Below are 18686 nucleotides of genomic sequence, written 5' to 3'. Positions count from 1 at the left end.
TCTTATCCCCATCCCCATCCCTGTCCCCATCCCCATCCCTGTCTCCATCCCTGTCCTTATCCCCATTCCTGTCCCTGTACCCATCTCCATTCCTGTCTCACACCCGTCCTCATCCCTGTCCTTGTCCCTGTTCCCATCCCCATCCCCATCCCTGTCCCCACCCCTGTCCTTATCCCCATTCCTGTCCCCATCCCTGTCCCATTCCTATCCCTGTCCCCTTTCCCATCTGGAGCTGCTCTTCCCTCCAGGTTCTCCTGGCTGCCCTGGCAGCTCCTTCCCAACATTTACACCAAGCCAGGCTGTGGCCACCAGGGTGTTCATTGTCCCTGTCCCTGTCCACCAGGATGTTTATTGTCCTTATTGTCCCTGTCCCTGTCCCTGTCCACCAGAGTGTTTGTTGTCCCTGTCCCTGGCCACCGCGGTGTTCATTGCCCCTGTCCCTGGCCACCAGGGTGTTTGTCTCTGTTGCTGTCCCTGGCCAACAGGGTGTTTATTGTCCCTGTCCCTGTCCCTGCTGTGGGGAGGGGGCAGACCTGGGGGTGCTGGGGGTCTCTGCCACCCCGGCTCCCTCATTTCCCCAAATTCCACCCAAACTGAGCCCAGCTCCTGGTGCTGCTGCTCCTCTCAGCCTGGCCCTGCTCCTCCCTCCATCCCTGCTTGGGCTGGGTCCACCAGAGGTTGGTGACCCACCACAGCCCCACCCCTGCATCCCACCACCCACCCGGGAGGCTGTGGCCTCACACCTGGCTCCAGGTAAGGGCTGAACCCCCCAGGTGTGGGCAGGAGCTCCAGGTGGGTTTGGAAAGGCTGAATCCCCATTGCAGGAGCTCCAGGTGGGTTTGTAAAGCTGAATCCCCATTGCAGGAGCTCCAGGTGGGTTTGGAAAGGCTGAATCCCCATTGCAGGAGCTCCAGGTGGGTTTGGAAAGCCTGAATCCCCATTGAAGGAGCTCCAGGTGGGTTTGGAAAGGCTGAATCCTGAACCCCCCCCTGCAGGAGCTCCAGGTGGGTTTGGAAAGGCTGAACCCTGCCTGCAGGAGCTCCAGGTGGGTTTGGAAAGGCTGAACCCTGCCTGCAGGAGCTCCAGGTGGGTTTTTAGGGCTGAACCCCCCAGGTTTTGTGCAGGGGTGACCCTGGGGGCTGCTGCCCTCTGTTCCATGCACAGGGAGGGACAGAGCCAGGGGCAGTGACCCCGTGGGGGTGACAGTGGCTCTGTTGGGGGGACCCTGGGAGGGAGCAGCACACAGAGCCACCAGCAGTGTCCTTTCAGGTGTTATTTTTGTTTTTTAAGCCTGCCTGAGCGGCTGAGCCGGGCGGGAACACACCGAGGGTGCATGCAATGGCCTGAGGGGCAGGAGAGGCCTCGGGACAGCTCCCGGTGCTGGCTCCAGGTGGTGGAGATCGGTCACAGTTGCACGATGGTGATGGATGGGCTGGAACGGCCTCTTCTGAGGGGGGAGACATCCCTCGGTCGCAGGAGCATCCTCCGAGCCTGCGGCACCGGGAAACCCGTCAGGGACTGCGGGGATCCTGCAGAAATCACCCAGAAATCCCCCAGAGATCCTGCAGGGATCCTGCAGAAATCACCCAGAAATCCTGCAAAGACACTGCAGAGACCCCACAGGAATCCCACAGAAATCCCCCAGAGATTTCACCTGGCCCCAGAGCCAGCAGTGCTGGGAGCAGGGATGGGAACGGAGCTGGGAAGGGAATGGAGCCCCAGGAGGGGCTGAGGGAGCTGGGAAGGGAATGGAGCCCCAGGAGAGGCTGAGGGAGCTGGGAAGGGGCTCAGCCTGGAGAAAAGGAGGCTCAGGGGGACCTTGTGGCTCTGCACAAGTCCCTGACAGGAGGGGACAGCCAGGGGGGTCGGGCTCTGCTCCCAGGGAACAGGGACAGGACAAGGGGAAATGGCCTCAGGCTGGGCCAGGGCAGGCTCAGGGTGGACACCAGGAGGAATTTCTGCATGGAAAGGGTGCTCAGGCCTTGGCAGGGGCTGCCCAGGGAGGTTGGCAGTGCCCATCCCTGCAGGTGGCACCTGGATGTGGCACTGAGTGCCCTGGGCTGGGCACAAGGTGGGCACTGGGCACAGGTGGCACTGGATGGGCTGGGAGGGATTTTCCAGCCTGAATGATCCTGGGATTCTGTGAGGTTCCAGCAATCTCTGCCTGGAGCTGTTTGCAGTTCAGATCTCTGTCAATGACCTTCCTCAGGCCCTCTGTGATGGTTTGGGGTCATTTTCAGCAGGTGGAGCCCCCAGCTCTCTGCCCTGCAGCAGCTGCTCTGGACAAGGGGAAATGGCCTCAGGGTGGCACCAGGAGGAATTTCTGCATGGAAAGGGGGCTCAGGCCTTGGAACTGCTCAGGGAGGTTTGGGGTGCCCATCCCTGGAGGGTTTCAAAGCCCTGTGGCACTTGGGGACAGGGAAAACCTCTGGGGTCACCAAGTGCAATCCTCACCTTGTGCCCTGAGTGCCACCTCCAAACCTCCCTGGGCAGCCCCTGCCAAGGCCTGAGCACCCTTTCCATGGGGAAATTCTCCCTGCAGGAAGAGCCACCACGGTGTAAAGGGTTATTTTTGCTCTCCTTTTGTCCTTTCCCATTTTTCTGTAGGATCCAGGAGCCTGGCTGGTTCCTCTCCCTCGTTTCTCATGGTATCTCATTCACTCTCTCATGTGCTGGAGGCCCCACTGGGCTCTGGGGAGGGGGAAACTGGGGCTCCTCCTGTCCCCTCCAGCCCTGGGGGTGGCAGGGTCACTCATGTCCCTTTCTCCAAAGCCTTTCAGGGGTGAGGAAAGCCTCACTCTGTGGCTGCCCGTGCTGCCTCCCCCTCCAGCACTGCAATTTCACTCCTTCTTGAGTTACCAGATTGTTTCCCAGATCAGGCAGGACTTGAATTCCTAATGCAAAAACTGCCAGAAAGGCTCCTGAGCCCCTCTGGGGCTCTCTCCTTGCACTGCTGGGAGGTGGGGAAAAGGGCAAATCCCCTTTTTTCACTTGGCAGAGGATGTTTGGTGCGAGCTGCTGCTGGGATTATCCCACAGAATCCTGCTCTGGATCCACAACTGGTTCTCCTGGCCCCTGGGGATCAGGGAGAGGTGGAAGCTTTGTCCTGCCTGGTGCCTGCCATCCCCAGGGAGAGGGAGGGGGTCCCAGAGGAGGGTCCCTGCTGTCCCCATGTCCTGCTGTCCCCATGTCCTGCTGTCCCCTCTGGTGCATCCCCCTGCTGTCCCCATGTCCTGCTGTCCCCATGCCCTGCTGTCCCCTCTGATGCATCCCCCTGCTGTCCCCATGTCCCTGCTGTCCCCTCTGGTGCATCCCCCTGCTGTCCCCATGTCCTGCTGTCCCCATGTCCTGCTGTCCCCTCTGGTGCATCCCCCTGCTGTCCCCATGCCCTGCTGTCCCCATGTCCTGCTGTCCCCATGTCCTGCTGTCCCCATGCCCTGCTGTCCCCTCTGGTGCATCCAGGCAGGATTTTCTGCCTCCTGCCCACCGGGAGTGGTGATGGGCGTCATGGCAAACCTCCAGAGGCTGAGGAAACCCGAGCCTGCTCCTCGCAGCTTTTCAGGTGGGGCAGATAAGGATCTCCCTGGAGACACCGCAGGCTCCAGCCCTGCCCCTCCTGCCCTCCCTGCACCTGTCTGTCTGTCCATCTGTTGTGCCTGGTTATTAACTCGCGGCCCTGCTTTTCTGGGGGCAGACAGGGTATTTTTGGTCTGTCTGGACAGCGTCCATCACCACGGGCTCCTGTTTCCTCTCCTTACAGAAGGGACAATAAATGGGAGATAAGGCTGGCAGAGATGGGGGTGATGGCGTCTGCCCACCCTGGAGAAAGCTCAGAGCCCTTTGCAGAGGCTGAAGGGGCTCCAGGAGAGCTGCAGAGGGACTGGGGACAGGGATGCAGGGACAGACCCAGGGAATGGCTCCCAGTGCCAGAGGGCAGGGCTGGATGGGAGATTGGGAATGAGGAATTGTTCCCTGGCAGGGTGGGCAGGCCCTGGCACAGGGTGCCCACCCTGGATCCCTGGCAGTGCCCAAGGCCAGGCTGGACCATTCTGGCACAGTGGAAGGTGTTTCTGCCATGGCAGGCATGCCACTGGATGGGATTTAGGATCCCTTCCGACCCAACCCATTCCACAGTTCTGAGGAAAACATCCTTTTGAGTGGAGGGATGGGCAGGTGGGACCTTCCTGGGGCAGAAACAGGACAAGAGCAGGAGGTGACAGGAGCCCAGGAGGAGACAGGAGCCCAGGGGCTGGGACAGGTGTCCATCCTTACCTGAGCTGCTGTCCAGCCTGTGCTCCCTCCTAACCTGCAAAGAGGGAAGGACAGGTTAGCACGGGGAGCATTTCCTGTCCCACGAAATGAGGATGTGCCCCCAGCTCCTACTGCTGTGCTGGGACAGAATTCCCTTTATCCCTGCCCCTTCTCCCCAGGTGTCACACACATGAATTATGAAAAATCCTTCCCTTAGGGTTTTCCCTCCTGAGAAGCTGAGAGGCCTCAGGAACAAAATGTAAACAATGATTATCTGCTGCTGTGGAATGCAACAGGAGCGTCTGTGATTGGGCTCATGTGGCTGTTTGTAATTAATGGCCAATCACAGTCAGCTGGCTCGGACAGAGAGCCCCAGCCACAAACCTTTGTGATCATTCCTTTTCTATTCTTAGCCAGCCTTCTGATGAAATCCTTTCTTCTATTCTTTTAGTATAGTTTTAATGTAATATATATCATAAAATAATAAATCAGCCTTCTGGAACATGGAGCCAGATTCTGTTCCCTCACCCTGGGACCCCTGTGAACACCACACACCCAGCACCACAGAGAAGAAAGATCCTGCCTCAGTTTCCCTGTCATTCCCACCCTGGGCTTTGATCCCGGTGCCCTCAGCCCCTCCAGGTGCCACCTCCCCGGTGCCATGGTCCCTCCCTGTCCCTGCTGTCCTGGGCAGCTCAGCTGGGCCCAGGGTGGCCTCTCTGGTGCCAGGCACAGGGGCAGGGCTGTGCCCTCCTTGCCAGGAATGCCACGGGAACCACAGAGCCTGACAGGGACACGTCACTGCCGCGGGGTCACCTCGGTGTCCCCGTGCCAGGCTGCCCCTGCCAGCCTGTCCTGGCACCTGGGCACCTCCCCAGGGCTTGGCCCTGTCCCTGCTGAGCTGCACGAGGGTCTCACAGGGCGTTTCTCCAGCCTGGGGATGTCCCAGGGGCACAGCCCCCTCTGCCAGCTCGGTGCCACCCCAAACATGCCAGGGACTGTCCTCTGGGGACAGGGGGATGCAGGAGCTCAGCTTTGGCCAGGATGGGCAGGGGCATTCCATGGAATCCTGGAATGACCTCGGAGCCCCCCCAGTGCCAGCCCAGCCATGGCAGGGACACCTGGGACTGTGCCAGGGTGTGCCAGTGTCCGGCCCGGCCCTGGGCACTGCCAGGGAGGCAGGGTGGGCACCCTGTGCCAGGGCTGGAATTTCAAACAGGGTATTTTTGTTCAGGAAATGCAATGGATCAGAAAGCTCTGCTGTTCCCAGCAGTCTGAGCGGAACCCAGGGGTTTGGTCCCCCTTGCAGTGGTGCCAGGGTTATAAAACCCAAATGGGCAGCAAGGAAGGGACAAGGACGTGGTGAGTCTGAGGTGGCACTGTCACAGGGTCGCATCCTGGCACTAAGGGGGAGAAGCAGCAGGAGCTGGCCAGCCCCTGGCAGAGCTGCTCCCACCTGGGCTAACAGCTGGCAGGGAAGCTGTGCCTGCACGGAGCCAGGGGGGATGCACAGGGAGCAGCACCGAGGCTGGGCTGCCGTGGTGGCACATCTGAGCCATCCCCAGGATGGGACATGGAGGAGGCTCTGCCAGCTCCCAGCTGCGCCCCCAGAGCCCGGAGACCTCGGGGACACCTCTGGGGACACTGCTCTGTGATCCCAAACCACAGGGGATGCACCGAGTGGGATTTGTGACACAAATCAAAGCGGGAAACGTGTGTGCAACAAATCCTCCTCGTAGAGGATTCATCCCCCAAATCCAGCCCTGCTCCACTGAAGGTCAGCCTCTCCAGCAGGGAAGGGAGGGCTGGGGTTCATTAATTGGGAATAAAACAAAAACACAGCAGGGGAATAGGAAATAACCACATGGAGAAACTTGTGAGGAAGCCCAAGGATGATGCTGTCCCTAGGTGTGGCATTAAATCAAAACAAGGTCGATTTGGAATGGATATTGGGCAGGAATTGTTCCCTGGGAGAGTGGGCAGGCCCTGAGTGCCCAGAGAAGTGCCCCTGGATCCCTGGCAGTGCCCAGGGCCAGGCTGGGCAGGGCTGGGAGCACCTGGGACAGTGGGAGGTGTCCCTGGCATGGCAGGGGTGGCACTGGGTGGGCTTTGAGGTCCCTTTCCCATCCAAACCGTTCTGGGGTGATTCTCTGAGTCCGTGGCAGTGAGGACCAGCCCCTGCCATGGTTTTGGTGGGGTTCAGGGGCTGGGGACCCCCTGAGCTGCTTTTTCCTATTGTTCATCCCAAAAGGAGAACGCTGCTGAACGAGGGCTCACTGTGGGCTCCCCACCCCTGCAGCCCCCTGGCCACAGCTCCCTGGCTCTGGTGCCACCCCTCCCTGCTGTCCCCCAGCCCCTGCAGCTCCACACTGATCATTCCTGGCTCTCCCTGCCAGAGGCTGACCTCACCGGCTCTGGGACTGCAATAAAGTGCTTTTTCCCCTGGCAGGGACAGTATTTACATTCCACACCGAGGCTCTTGGACCCGGCTCTGCTCTTGGACACGTCTGGGGAGAGTTTGTGCTCCATCTCTGCTCCATCCACCATCTGCCGCGCCTCAGCCTCCCCCTGCCCCGTTTCCCATGCCAGACACAATGCATATTTGGAAAGAGCCGCGCGGATCATCTGCTAAGCATCTCAAATATTCCAGTGATGAGGAATGTTCTGGGGCAGAGAGGGTCCTGAGAGCCGGGTCTGCTCTGAAAAACTCCCGTTTGAGCCCAAATCCAGCTCCCCGCCGCGCTCAGCCACGGGTGGGCAGAGGAACGGAGCAGCTCCAAACACCTGGGTGCCCTGCAGGAGGCAGGGATGGGGAAGCCCGGGGCAGTGAGCTGTGCCGGGAGCAATGCCGCAGCAGCTGAGCCAGCAGGAAACGTGTGTGTAACAAAAGCAGCCTCCAAACCCTGCTCTGTTGATGCTGGAGTGGGGCTTGGCTCGAGTGAGACAAACGCCGGCGCTGATTCACACCCGGCCAAGGCTGTTCCTCTGTTTGGGTTTGGAACGTGCAGAGCAGGAGCCAGGAGAGCCCTGAGGGAGGTCCTGGCCCTGGGAGGAGCCTCCTGGTGGCTCCTGGAGCGTGAGGAGAGGAGCAGACGCTGGCACTGCCTCCCTCGGGCTGCCCTGAAAACCCCGAGGCCACGAGGATCCCTCCCAGCGCTGGGGTAACTCCTGGGATGGACACGGTTCCTCAGCACAGGGGGAGAGCCTGGGACACCAGGGACACGGGGGTGACAGGGAGGGACCTCCTGAGACACTGGTGGCACTGCCTCTGGGATCCCCACTGGCACAGGGACACTGCGGCCAAGGTCACCATGGGATGGATCCCCACTGGCACAGGGACACTTGTCCTGCCATGGTCACCCTGGGATGGATCCCCACTGGCACAGGGACACTTGTCCTGCCAAGGTCACCCTGGGATGGATCCCCACTGGCACAGGGACACTTGTCCTGCCAAGGTCACCCTGGGATGGATCCCCACTGGCACAGGGACACTTGTCCTGCCATGGTCACCATGGGATGGATCCCCATTGGCACAGGGACACTTGTCCTGCCAAGGTCACCGTGGGATGGATCCCCACTGGCACAGGGACACTTCTGCCAAGGTCACCCTGGGATGGATCCCCATTGGCACAGGGACACTTGTCCAGCCATGGTCACCCTGGGATGGATCCCCATTGGCACAGGGACACTTGTCCTGCCAAGGTCACCCTGGGATGGGTTTCTCACAGCCCCTGGAGCAGCTCCTCCTCCTCTCTCACATTTCCATGTGTGACCCTTGCTGTGAGAAAAGCTGAGCACAGGACAGGACTGTAACACTGGCCTGTGGCAGCTGCTGGGGACAGGGACCAGGGCTGGGAGGTGACACATGCCAGGGCAGAGCCACAACACCTGCCGGGGGCTGCTCCAGCAGAGCCACCTGCATCCAGAGCCACCTGCACCCACAGCCATCTGATCCAGAGCCATCCACCTGCACCTGGGGACATCCACCTGCACCTGGGGACATCCACCTGCACCTGGAGACATCCACCTACACCCAGAGCCATCCACCTGCACCTGGGGACATCCACCTGCACCTGGAGTCACTTGCACCCAGAGCCACCCACCTGTTCCTCCACCTGCACCTGGGGACATCCACCTGCACCCAGGGACATCCACCTGCACCTGGGACATCCACCTGCACCCAGGGACATCCACCTGCACCTGGGACATCCACCTGCACCCAGGGACATCCACCTGCACCTGGGACACCCACCTGCACCCAGGGACATCCACCTGCACCTGGGACATCCACCTGCACCCAGGGACATCCTCCTGCACCTGGGACACCCACCTGCACCCAGGGACATCCACCTGCACCTGGGGACATCCACCTGCACCTGGGACATCCACCTGCACCCAGAGCCACCCACCTGCACCCAGAGCCACCCACCTGCACCCAGGGACATCCACCTGCACCCAGGGCCCCCCGAGGGGTGCAAAGGGAGGCAGTGAAGCCCCAGAGGAGTGGTCAGAAATCGCTGCAGAGCTCTCAGACAGGTTTGTCCCCTCACCTCTATCCTTTCCATTCTGCAGCTTCTCTGTTTCTTCCTCGTCTTCTTCCTCTGCTTCAGGAAAAAACACAGAGAGGAAAAGCAGGCATGAGACAGGGGGGTGAGAGGAGAGAGGCAATTGTGGAATTGTTGGGGGTGGGAAATCCCTCAGACCATCGAGTCCACTTTCCTCCCAGTTCCCAAGGCCACCAGTGCCCCATGTCCCCAAGTGCCACATCCACAGGGCCTTTAAACCCCTTCAGGGTTTTTATTTTATTTATTTTATTTATTTATTTTTATTATTTTAAAAATATAATAAATATTGTTTTGTTATATTCTATGTGGTAACTGGAGGGGAATATCAAATGCAGGCTGAACTAAAGAAGCATGGTTGCACCATGAGGTCAGATTTTTGAATTTACTGTGATAGGGAGTAACATCTTCAAACAAACATTTATTTTCCCCTGCATTAATTAAAATTAATAAAATAAATTAAATATACAATATTTATATATTATATATTTCATAAATATTATATATAATAAATTATATAATACATATAAATATTATATATAATATTTATATATAATTATATATAATTATATAAAAAGATAATATATTATCTTTTAATGTAATAATAATATAATGTTATATTATATTATATTATATTATATTATATTATATTATATTAATTATAATAAAATAAATAAATAAATAAAATTAAAATTATTTAAATAATTAAATGTAAAAAAAAATAAATTAAATTTTACACAATAGGTCATGTACATAGAGCCAAGTCTCTCCAATCCTTGAGGCTCTGAAGATGCCTTGGGAAGGTGAGGAACCCACTGTTCCCATACACCCACAGGAACATACAGATTATTTGGGGATGATCCCATAAATGTGCCTGATATTTGAATATCTCTTGGAATTGGCCGAACACCCACTGGTTTTGGCCAAAACCACCAACCAAACAGGTGGGAAATGGTTTCTTGGGGGTCGTGTTGGACAAATATTTGCTATCTAAACCTGAAGCAATAGCTGAAGTCACCCAAACATTCATTTTAGATTGGCTAAAGCAGCTGGAGAAACAAACAGCTGCAGACCCAGAGGTGTTTGGGGTGGGTGTGACCAGAGGGGACCTCACAGACACATCCTTGGTGGCTTTGAGAGCAGCATGGTGACACATGGGGGTCACACAGCTCCAGTGGGTCCTTGAAGGGAGAGCTGAGGAGATCAGGCAGCTCTGGAATGAGCAAAACTGGGACCTGGAGCTCAGTGTGGGCTCAGGAACAGCCAGCAAAGGAATTGCCTTGGTTCCCTGCAGAGCAGCAGCCCTGAACCTGCCACTTTGGAGCTCGCATAGAGCAACAACGGAGTAAAAGTGCAGTAAAAATGGAGTAAAAATGGAGTAAAAATGGAGTAAAAATGGAGTAAAAATGGATCAGTGTTTGCCCAGCAGCACCGGGAGCGTGAGAGGCACTGTGGTGTGGCTGTGGCTCTCTGGTGTGGTTGTGGCACTGCGGTGTGGCTGTGGCACTGTGGTGTGGCTGTGGCACTCTGGTGTGGCTGTGGCACTGTGGTGTGGCTGTGGCACTGCAGTGTGGCTGTGGCACTTTGGAGTGGCTGTGGCACTCTGGTGTGGCTGTGGCACTGTGGTGTGGCTGTGGCACTGTGGAGTGGCTGTGGCACTGTGGAGTGGCTGTGGCACTTTGGAGTGGCTGTGGCTCTCTGGTGTGGCTGTGGCACTGTGGTGTGGCTGTGGCACTGTGGTGTGGCTGTGGCACTTTGGAGTGGCTGTGGCTCTCTGGTGTGGCTGTGGCACTGTGGTGTGGCTGTGGCACTGTGGTGTGGCTGTGGCACTGGAGTGGCTGTGGCACTTTGGAGTGGCTGTGGCACTGTGGAGTGGCTGTGGCACTTTGGATGTGGCACTCTGGTGTGGCTGTGGCACTTTGGATGTGGCACTCTGGAGTGGCTGTGGCTCTCTGGTGTGGCTGTGGCACTGTGGTGTGGTTGTGGCTCTCTGGTGTGGCTGTGGCACTGTGGAGTGGCTGTGGCACTGTGGTGTGGCTGTGGCACTGTGGTGTGGCTGTGGCACTCTCCTGTGGCTGTGGCACTGTGGTGTGGCTGTGGCACTTTGGATGTGGCACTCTGGAGTGGCTGTGGCACTCTGGAGTGGCTGTGGCACTGTGGTGTGGCTGTGGCACTCTCCTGTGGCTGTGGCACTTTGGAGTGGCTGTGGCACTGTGGTGTGGCTGTGGCACTCTCCTGTGGCTGTGGCACTGTGGTGTGGCTGTGGCACTCTGGAGTGGCTGTGGCACTGTGGTGTGGCTGTGGCACTGTGGTGTGGCTGTGGCACTTTGGAGTGGCTGTGGCACTGTGGTGTGGCTGTGGCACTCTCCTGTGGCTGTGGCACTGTGGTGTGGCTGTGGCACTCTGGTGTGGCTGTGGCACTTTGGAGTGGCTGTGGCACTCTCCTGTGGCTGTCCCACTGGGGGACATGGGGCAGTGGTGGCCTTGGCAGTGCTGGGGGAACAGTTGGGCTCAGGGGCCTGGAGATCTTTTTCACCCTCGGTGATTTTGTGATTCTGTGATTGTGTGACTCCACAGCTCCATCACAGAATCATGGAATATCCTGAGCTGGAAGAGAGCCCCAGGTCCATGAGTCCACACCCTGTCCCTGCCCAGACCAACACCAACAACCCCACCCTGGGCATCCCTGGCAGTGCTGCCCAAAGGCTCCTGGAGCTCTGGCAGCCTCAGTGCCCATCCCTGGGCAGCCTGGGCAGTGCCAGCACCCTCTGGGGATGAACCTTTCCTGCTCTCCAGCCATCCCTCCCCAGCACCATGGCAGGAGAAGGTGGCTGGGGCCATCAGGGCACCCTGGGCGCCATGGGAGGATGGGGTGGTGCTGCTGTGAGTGTCCCCTCCTGGGACAGGGACAGGGACAGGGACAGGGAAAGGGAAAAGGGAAGGGAAGGGAAGGGAAGGGAAGGGAAGGGAAGGGAAGGGAAGGGAAGGGAAGGGAAGGGAAGGGAAGATCCCAGCCCTCCCCACGCTGCAGGAGCTGTCTGTTCCCACAGCTCCCCTCGGGACACGACGTGTGAAATCCTGCTGGCTCCATCAGCTGAGGATAACTCATGCTCTTCCTCATTTGCACAAATGACACCATCGCAGACACTTCCAGGGGAGCCTTCCCTGCTCTCTGCATCTCCTCCAGCACGAGCCTGTCAGCAGCTCCATTCTCATTCCATTCCCACTCCCTGGTGAGCCACACAGCTTTGGAGGGCCCTGGCATGGCTGGTGGCCAGGGATGGACCCTGGGGGTGGCTGCAGCTGTGTCAGGGGTTTGGGATGGAGATCAGGGAAAGCTGTGGGCAATGCCCTCAGGCACAGGCTGGGATTGTTGGGGTGTCCTGGGCAGGGTCGGCAGCTGGATCCCTGTGGCTCTGACTCAGGCTGTTCCACAATTCTGTGACTCTACAACACTCCCTGTGCTCTGGAAAGCAAAAAGGGACGAGTGCAGAGCCTGGGCAGAGGTTTGCTCTCCGTGTTTGAGCCTTGGGGGCAGAGCTGAGGTGATTTATGGGGGAGCTGGTGGCCTTGGCACGGCCCTGCTGGTGCTGTGTCATCCATGGACAGCTTTATTAACTGGAGCTGCCTCTGCTGCCAGGACATGGGGCTGGAGGGGGATTTACTGCTGGGCAGTGAGACCCCCCTGTTCATCCCTGCAGGCTCCACCACCACCACGGCAGAGCCTCGTGGGTCACCCAAAATGTGTGGGGAATTTGGTGCTGGCTCCAGCAGGGAGCAGGGACAGACACAGGACATTTCTGTTCTTCCTCCTCAGCACCAAAACCAGCCCAGAACAGATCCACAGCATCCTTCGCCTTGCCAAAGGCAGGAACAGACACAGGGCACCTCTCTTCCTCCTCCTCAGCACCAAAACCAGCCCAGAACAGAAACACAGCATCCTTCACCTTGCCAAAGGCAGGAACAGACACAGGGCACCTCTCTTCCTCCTCCTCAGCTGTAAAACCAGCCCAGAACAGAACCACAACACCTTCACCTTGCCAAAGGGCAGGAACAGACATGGGGCACCTCTCTTTTTCCTCCTCAGCTGTAAAACCAGCCCAGAACAGAACCACAACACCCTTCAACTTGGAAAAGAGCAGGAACAGACACAGGGCACTTCCCTTCTTATTCAGCACCAAAACCAGCCCAGAACAGAACCAGAACCACAGTACCTTCACCTTGCCAAAGGGCAGGGACAGACACAGGACATTTCTGTTCTTCCTCAGCACCAAAACCAGCCCAGAACAGAACCACAGCACCTCCACCTTGCCCAAGGGCCTCCACAGAGTCCAAGCTGTGACTGCTCCCGTTTGTCCCCAGCCCAGAGCACTGAGTTCAGTCCATCCCTGGGCACATCCAGGGATGGGACTGCACCCTGGAGAGCCCTCTCAGAGCTGACAGCCCTGGAGAGCCCTCTCAGAGCCTGACAGCCCTTTCTTTCCATGCAGAAATCCCTCCTGGAAGCAGGATTTAGTGCTGCAGCACTGCATGGTCCCAGCCCTGCTGGTCAGGAGACACTTCCCTGGGAGAGGCAGGAGCTGCCCCAGCCCCAGAGGGGTGTTCAGCTCCCCTGGCACGGGGAACAGGCTCAGAGGGACTAATTAGCTGTTTTCCATGTCATTGTTTAACCACAAGGGATGAAAGTGGCCTCCTGTACAGTTATTGAGACGTGGTTGCATCATCTGATGGGGAGGCACAGCAGGGTCTCACCTGCTGCCCAGGTACTGCAGGAATCTGGGGACACTCACCCCAAAAACCTGCTCTGCCTTGTGACTGTGTCTTTAGATCATCACCCAGCACTGCCCAGGGAGCGGTGTTGGGTGTAAAAGTGATTTTTCACTGAGAACGTGGACATGCAACCTCACATTACAGAAAACAACGGAACAGAAATAACAGTTAATAGAAAAACAGTTTTGACAGAAGATACATCTAAGGACAAATCTCCAAGCTGTGGCTCAGCCCTTACCTGAGTGCAGCTCCTTCACCAGCGAGGACATGGTGTTGGTGATGGAGTCAGCTGCCACCAGCAGGTCATTGCGCAGGTTCCTCCTCGTACCTGGCAGGGACACACAGAGGGTCTGCAGGGGCTGCACTGCCACTGCCACTGCCCCCAGGGTCCCCCGTCCCCACCTGGGGGGGCTCCCAAAGCAGGGGAGATGGGTCTGCAACAGCCCTGTGTGCCCCATGCACTGATCACCCTGTGACAGTGACACTGACAGTGACACAGTGACAGTGACAGTGACACAGTGACAGTGACACAGTGACAGTGACACAGTGACAGTGGCACACACAGCATCGGCAGGGGCTGCACTGCCACTGCCCAGGGTCCCCTGAACCCAATTTAGCCTCACTGTCCCCACCTGGACTGCCCCAAAGCAGGGGAGATGGAACTGGAACAGCCCCGTGTGCCCTATGCCCTGATCACCCTGGGACAGTGACACTGACAGTGACACAGTGACAGTGACAGTGACACAGTGACAGTGACACAGTGACAGTGGCAGTGACACAGTGACAGTGACACTGACAGTGACACAGTGACAGTGACAGTGACAGTGACACAGTGACAGTGACACAGTGACACTGACACAGTGACACTGACAGTGACAGTGACACAGTGACAGTGACACAGTGACAGTGACAGTGACACAGTGACAGTGACACAGTGACAGTGACAGTGATAGTGACACAGTGACAGTGACACAGTGACAGTGGCACACACAGCATCGGCAGGGGCTGCACTGCCACTGCCCAGGGTCCCCTGAACCCAATTTAGCCTCACTGTCCCCACCTGGACTGCCCCAAAGCAGGGGAGATGGAACTGGAACAGCCCCGTGTGCCCTATGCCCTGATCACCCTGGGACAGTGACACTGACAGTGACACAGTGACAGTGACAGTGACAGTGACACAGTGACAGTGACACAGTGACAGTGACAGTGACACAGTGACAGTGGCACACACAGCATCGGCAGGGGCTGCACTGCCACTGCCCAGTGTCCCCTGTCCCCACCTTGGGCTGGCTCCCAAAGCAGGGGAGATGCAGGAGCAGTCCCTTGTGCCCCATGCCCTGATCACCCTGGGACAGTGACAGTGCAGTGGCAGTGACAGTGGCAGTGGCAGTGACAGTGGCACACACAGCATCGGCAGGGGCTGCACTGCCACTGCCCAGAGTCCCTTTTCCCCACCCGAGCTGGCTCCCAAAGCAGGGGAGTACAGGAATCTGTTTTTTGCTGACGGAGTGACAAAACTATCTTTTGTCTTTTTAAAAAGGAAATAAGTTTAGGAGTTTTTATTTTTGATTGGGTGAAAAAGGTGTTTTATAGGGTTTGGGGGACTTCATTTTAAACTTAAGGATAGTTAATTGGACAGGAGCTGAAAAGTCCTGTCTGAGCAATTTACTAGAGAAAGAAGAGAACAAAGAAACTAACAGCTTTTATGAGGTGTTTTACCAGGGCCATGAGGGTTTTTTGCACTTAGATTAGTTTTTCTCTGTAAAGCGTTTTGTTATTTTGCCTTTTATTAAAACTTTTTTGTTTCTAACAGTGCCACAAAAACCATCCTGCTGATTTCATGCCTTCTAAGGTAGCTGAGCTATCTTGGGTGTGAAATAAATCTCCAAAAGCTTATGAGACCTAACTCAAAGAGATTCCTATTTCAGGGGAGATGGATTCACCCTGGAACAGCTCCGTGTGCCCCATGCCCTGATCACCCTGTGACAGTGACAGGGACAGTGACAGTGGCAGTGGCAGTGACAGCCCCTGGCTGCTCCTCCCACCCTCAGGGCTGTGAGCTCCAAGTGGGATCAAGGGTTGGAATTCTCCCCCTTTCTGGAGGAAGGAATCCTCTTCCTCACAGGGCTCTGTGCTGGCCCTGGTGACCCTGAGCTGCCTGGACACTCCCTGGTCACCCTGGGGGACAGCAGCAGTGCCCTGGTCACCCTGGGGGACAGCAGCAGTGACCTGGTCATCCTGTGACAGTGACCTGGTCACCCTGTGACAGTGACAGTGACCTGGTCACCCTGGACAGCAGCAGTGACCTGGTCACCCTGTGACAGTGCCCTGGTCACCCTGTGACAGTGACAGTGACCTGGTCACCCTGGACAGCAGCAGTGCCTTGGTCACCCTGGGGGACAGCAACAGTGACCTGGTCACCCTGTGACAGTGACCTGGTCATCCTGTGACAGTGACAGCGACCTGGTCACCCTGGACAGAAGCAGCAGTGCCCTGGTCACCCTGTGACAGTGACAGTGACCTGGTCACCCTGGACACCAGCAATGACCTGGTCACCCTGTGACAGTGACCTGGTCACCCTGTGACAGTGACAGTGCCCTGGTCACCCTGGACAGCAGCAGCACTGACCTGGTCACCCTGTGACAGTGACAGCGACCTGGTCACCCTGGACAGCAGCAGTGCCCTGGTCACCCTGTGACAGTGACCTGGTCACCCTGTGACAGTGCCCTGGTCACCCTGTGACAGTGACAGCGACCTGGTCACCCTGTGACAGCGACCTGGTCACCCTGGACAGCAGCAGTGCCCTGGTCACCCTGTGACAGTGACAGCGACCTGGTCACCCTGGACAGCAGCAGCACTGACCTGGTCACACTGCTGGACCAGTGACCACCAGTGGCCCCATCACCAGTGGCCACAGCTGGGCCAGGTGAGCCAGGAGAGCATAGGCACACAGCCGTGTTATTGTTTAGAATAAAAAGAAATTTAAGAAAGTAATACAAAACTTTTTGTATCACTAATGATCTATTAAACTACTAAAAAACTAAATATGTTTTTGTGAAACACACATGTTAAAGATAAAAAACTTAATTTTTTTTTAAATTAACAAAAAAGAAACAAACAAAACCACTAATTTTGTGTAGTGGTTTCGGTTTGTTAATTTTAGATTTTTTGAGTTTTTTTAATGAGTATGGTGGTTTTTACTGTTGGTTAATTATTAATGTATTTCTTTTTTTTGTTGTGAGATAGGATTAGGAGAAAGGTAAAGTAAGTTTAAGATTTTAAAAGGTATAAAGGAAATTTTAAACTTTATTTCTTTTTATAATTGATAAAAAATTATTTTAATGCATTTATTTTTTTGTTGTGAGATAGGATTAGGAGAAAGGCAAAGTAGATTTAAGATTTTAAAAGAGCCTAAAGAAAATTTTAAATTTCATTTCTTTATATTATCGATAAAAAAATATTTTTAAAAATTATTTTATTTTTTTTTTCTACCTGGCACAGGGATCACCCCACAGGGCTGTGGGGCCTCCTGAAGGCCACATCTCCCTTGGATCTGGGATGTGCCCATCCCTGGAAGGACCCAAGGCCAGGCTGGAGCTACCTGGGGTGGTGTCCCTGCTGTGGAGCAGCTGGACAATGTCACCAAGCCCACCCAGACATCTCCTGCCTGGGACACTCAATTATTTTATTAAGTGAAAAAATGGACATTTTCTTCTGCTTCCTGTGCTCTCCACTGGCTCAGCCCTGCCTGATTTTGTGTGGTTAATATGAAACAGCACTAATTGTGCAGATTGCCTTTCCGTAGGAGCATTCCAGGAAGGTGATGGCAGAGGATTTTCTCCTGCAAGAGCATCAGCCCCACCGTGGTTATCACGAGAGGAGCCTTGCTGTGGGCACTGGTGGATCCAAGGGTTCCCCAGGGACTGTCTTCTTCTCTTCCAAGGTGGCCAACAGCAGGATTGATTTTCTAATTAGATGGTGGCCTCTGCATCTGAGCATTTCACCCAGAAACCACCAGGTTTTATTCTAAACCCACACTTGGTCACCATCCCAGTGCAACCTCGGTGATGCTCTGCTGGGTGGAACATCAGGAGATCATCTAAGGAGGGAACTTTTCCAATCTCAAGACTGTAAGACCGAGATCTCTGGGGTTCAGTTCTTCAAAGCTTTCCTGCTCCAGAGATCCCCCCAGTAATGGGGCAGCTCGTGGGAGGAAAAATGAGCCCTTGGTGTGCCTGCTCTCTGTGCTCTCAGCACAGCGAGAGGTGCAACCATCACATTTTTAATGTCTGGTGGATGTGCAAAAGGCAGCAGGAGTAACTGAAATGCTTTTGTTGAAGTACAATCAGGGTGCTGAGGGTTGTCTTGGGTTTGTTTTGGTCCCCACTGACAGCTGGCTCCTCACAACACATATCTGGGATGCTGTCAGGTGTTAAAAACCTGGAAAAGCCACAAGTTAAAAACCTGGGAAAGCCACTAGTTTAAAAACCTGGGAAAGCAACAAGATAAATACCTGGTAAAGCCACAAGTTAAAAATCTGGGAAAGCCACTAGTTTAAAAACCTGGGAAAGCAACAAGATAAAAAGCTGGGAAAGCCACAAGATAAAAACCTGGGAAAGCCATGAGTTAAAAACCTGGGAGAGCCACAAGATAAAAACTTGGAAAGCCACAAGTTAAAAACCTGGAAAATCACAAGTTAAAAACCTGGGAAAGCCACAAGTTAAAAACCTGGGAAAGCCATGAGTTAAAAACCTGGAAAAGTCACTAGTTAAAAACCTGGGAAAGCCACAAGATAAAAACCTGGAAAAGTCACTAGTTAAAAACCTGGGAAAGCCACTAGTTAAAAACCTGGGAAAGCCATGAGTTAAAAACCTGGAAAAGTCACTAGTTAAAAACCTGGGAAAGCCACAAGATAAAAACCTGGAAAAGTCACTAGTTAAAAACCTGGGAAAGCCACTAGTTAAAAACCTGGGAAAGCCATGAGTTAAAAACCTGGAAAAGTCACTAGTTAAAAACCTGGGAAAGCCACAAGATAAAAACCTGGAAAAGTCACTAGTTAAAAACCTGGGAAAGCCACTAGTTAAAAACCTGGGAAAGCCACAA

The 18686-nt window shown here is 55.3% G+C and overlaps 1 protein-coding gene across 1 annotated transcript in view; it reads right to left on the bottom strand.

The window, feature by feature from the left end:
• Window positions 1-1311: 1311 nt before the first annotated feature.
• DTNB (dystrobrevin beta) overlaps window positions 1312-18686 on the bottom strand; it is a 148687-nt gene continuing 131312 nt past the window's right edge. Inside the window, exons 19-22 of the mRNA XM_058802790.1 lie at window positions 13822-13911; window positions 8681-8855; window positions 4273-4306; window positions 1312-1491 (exon numbers count right to left, since the gene is read on the bottom strand). Coding sequence (XP_058658773.1) covers window positions 1405-1491; window positions 4273-4306; window positions 8681-8855; window positions 13822-13911 — 386 coding nt within the window. The 3' untranslated portion in view covers window positions 1312-1404. The remainder of the gene's footprint in view (window positions 1492-4272; window positions 4307-8680; window positions 8856-13821; window positions 13912-18686) is intronic.

This window comes from Ammospiza caudacuta, chromosome 3 (assembly GCF_027887145.1).
Source record: "Ammospiza caudacuta isolate bAmmCau1 chromosome 3, bAmmCau1.pri, whole genome shotgun sequence".
NCBI classification, from domain to species: domain Eukaryota; kingdom Metazoa; phylum Chordata; class Aves; order Passeriformes; family Passerellidae; genus Ammospiza; species Ammospiza caudacuta.
This window is presented reverse-complemented; position numbering and strand designations above follow the sequence as displayed.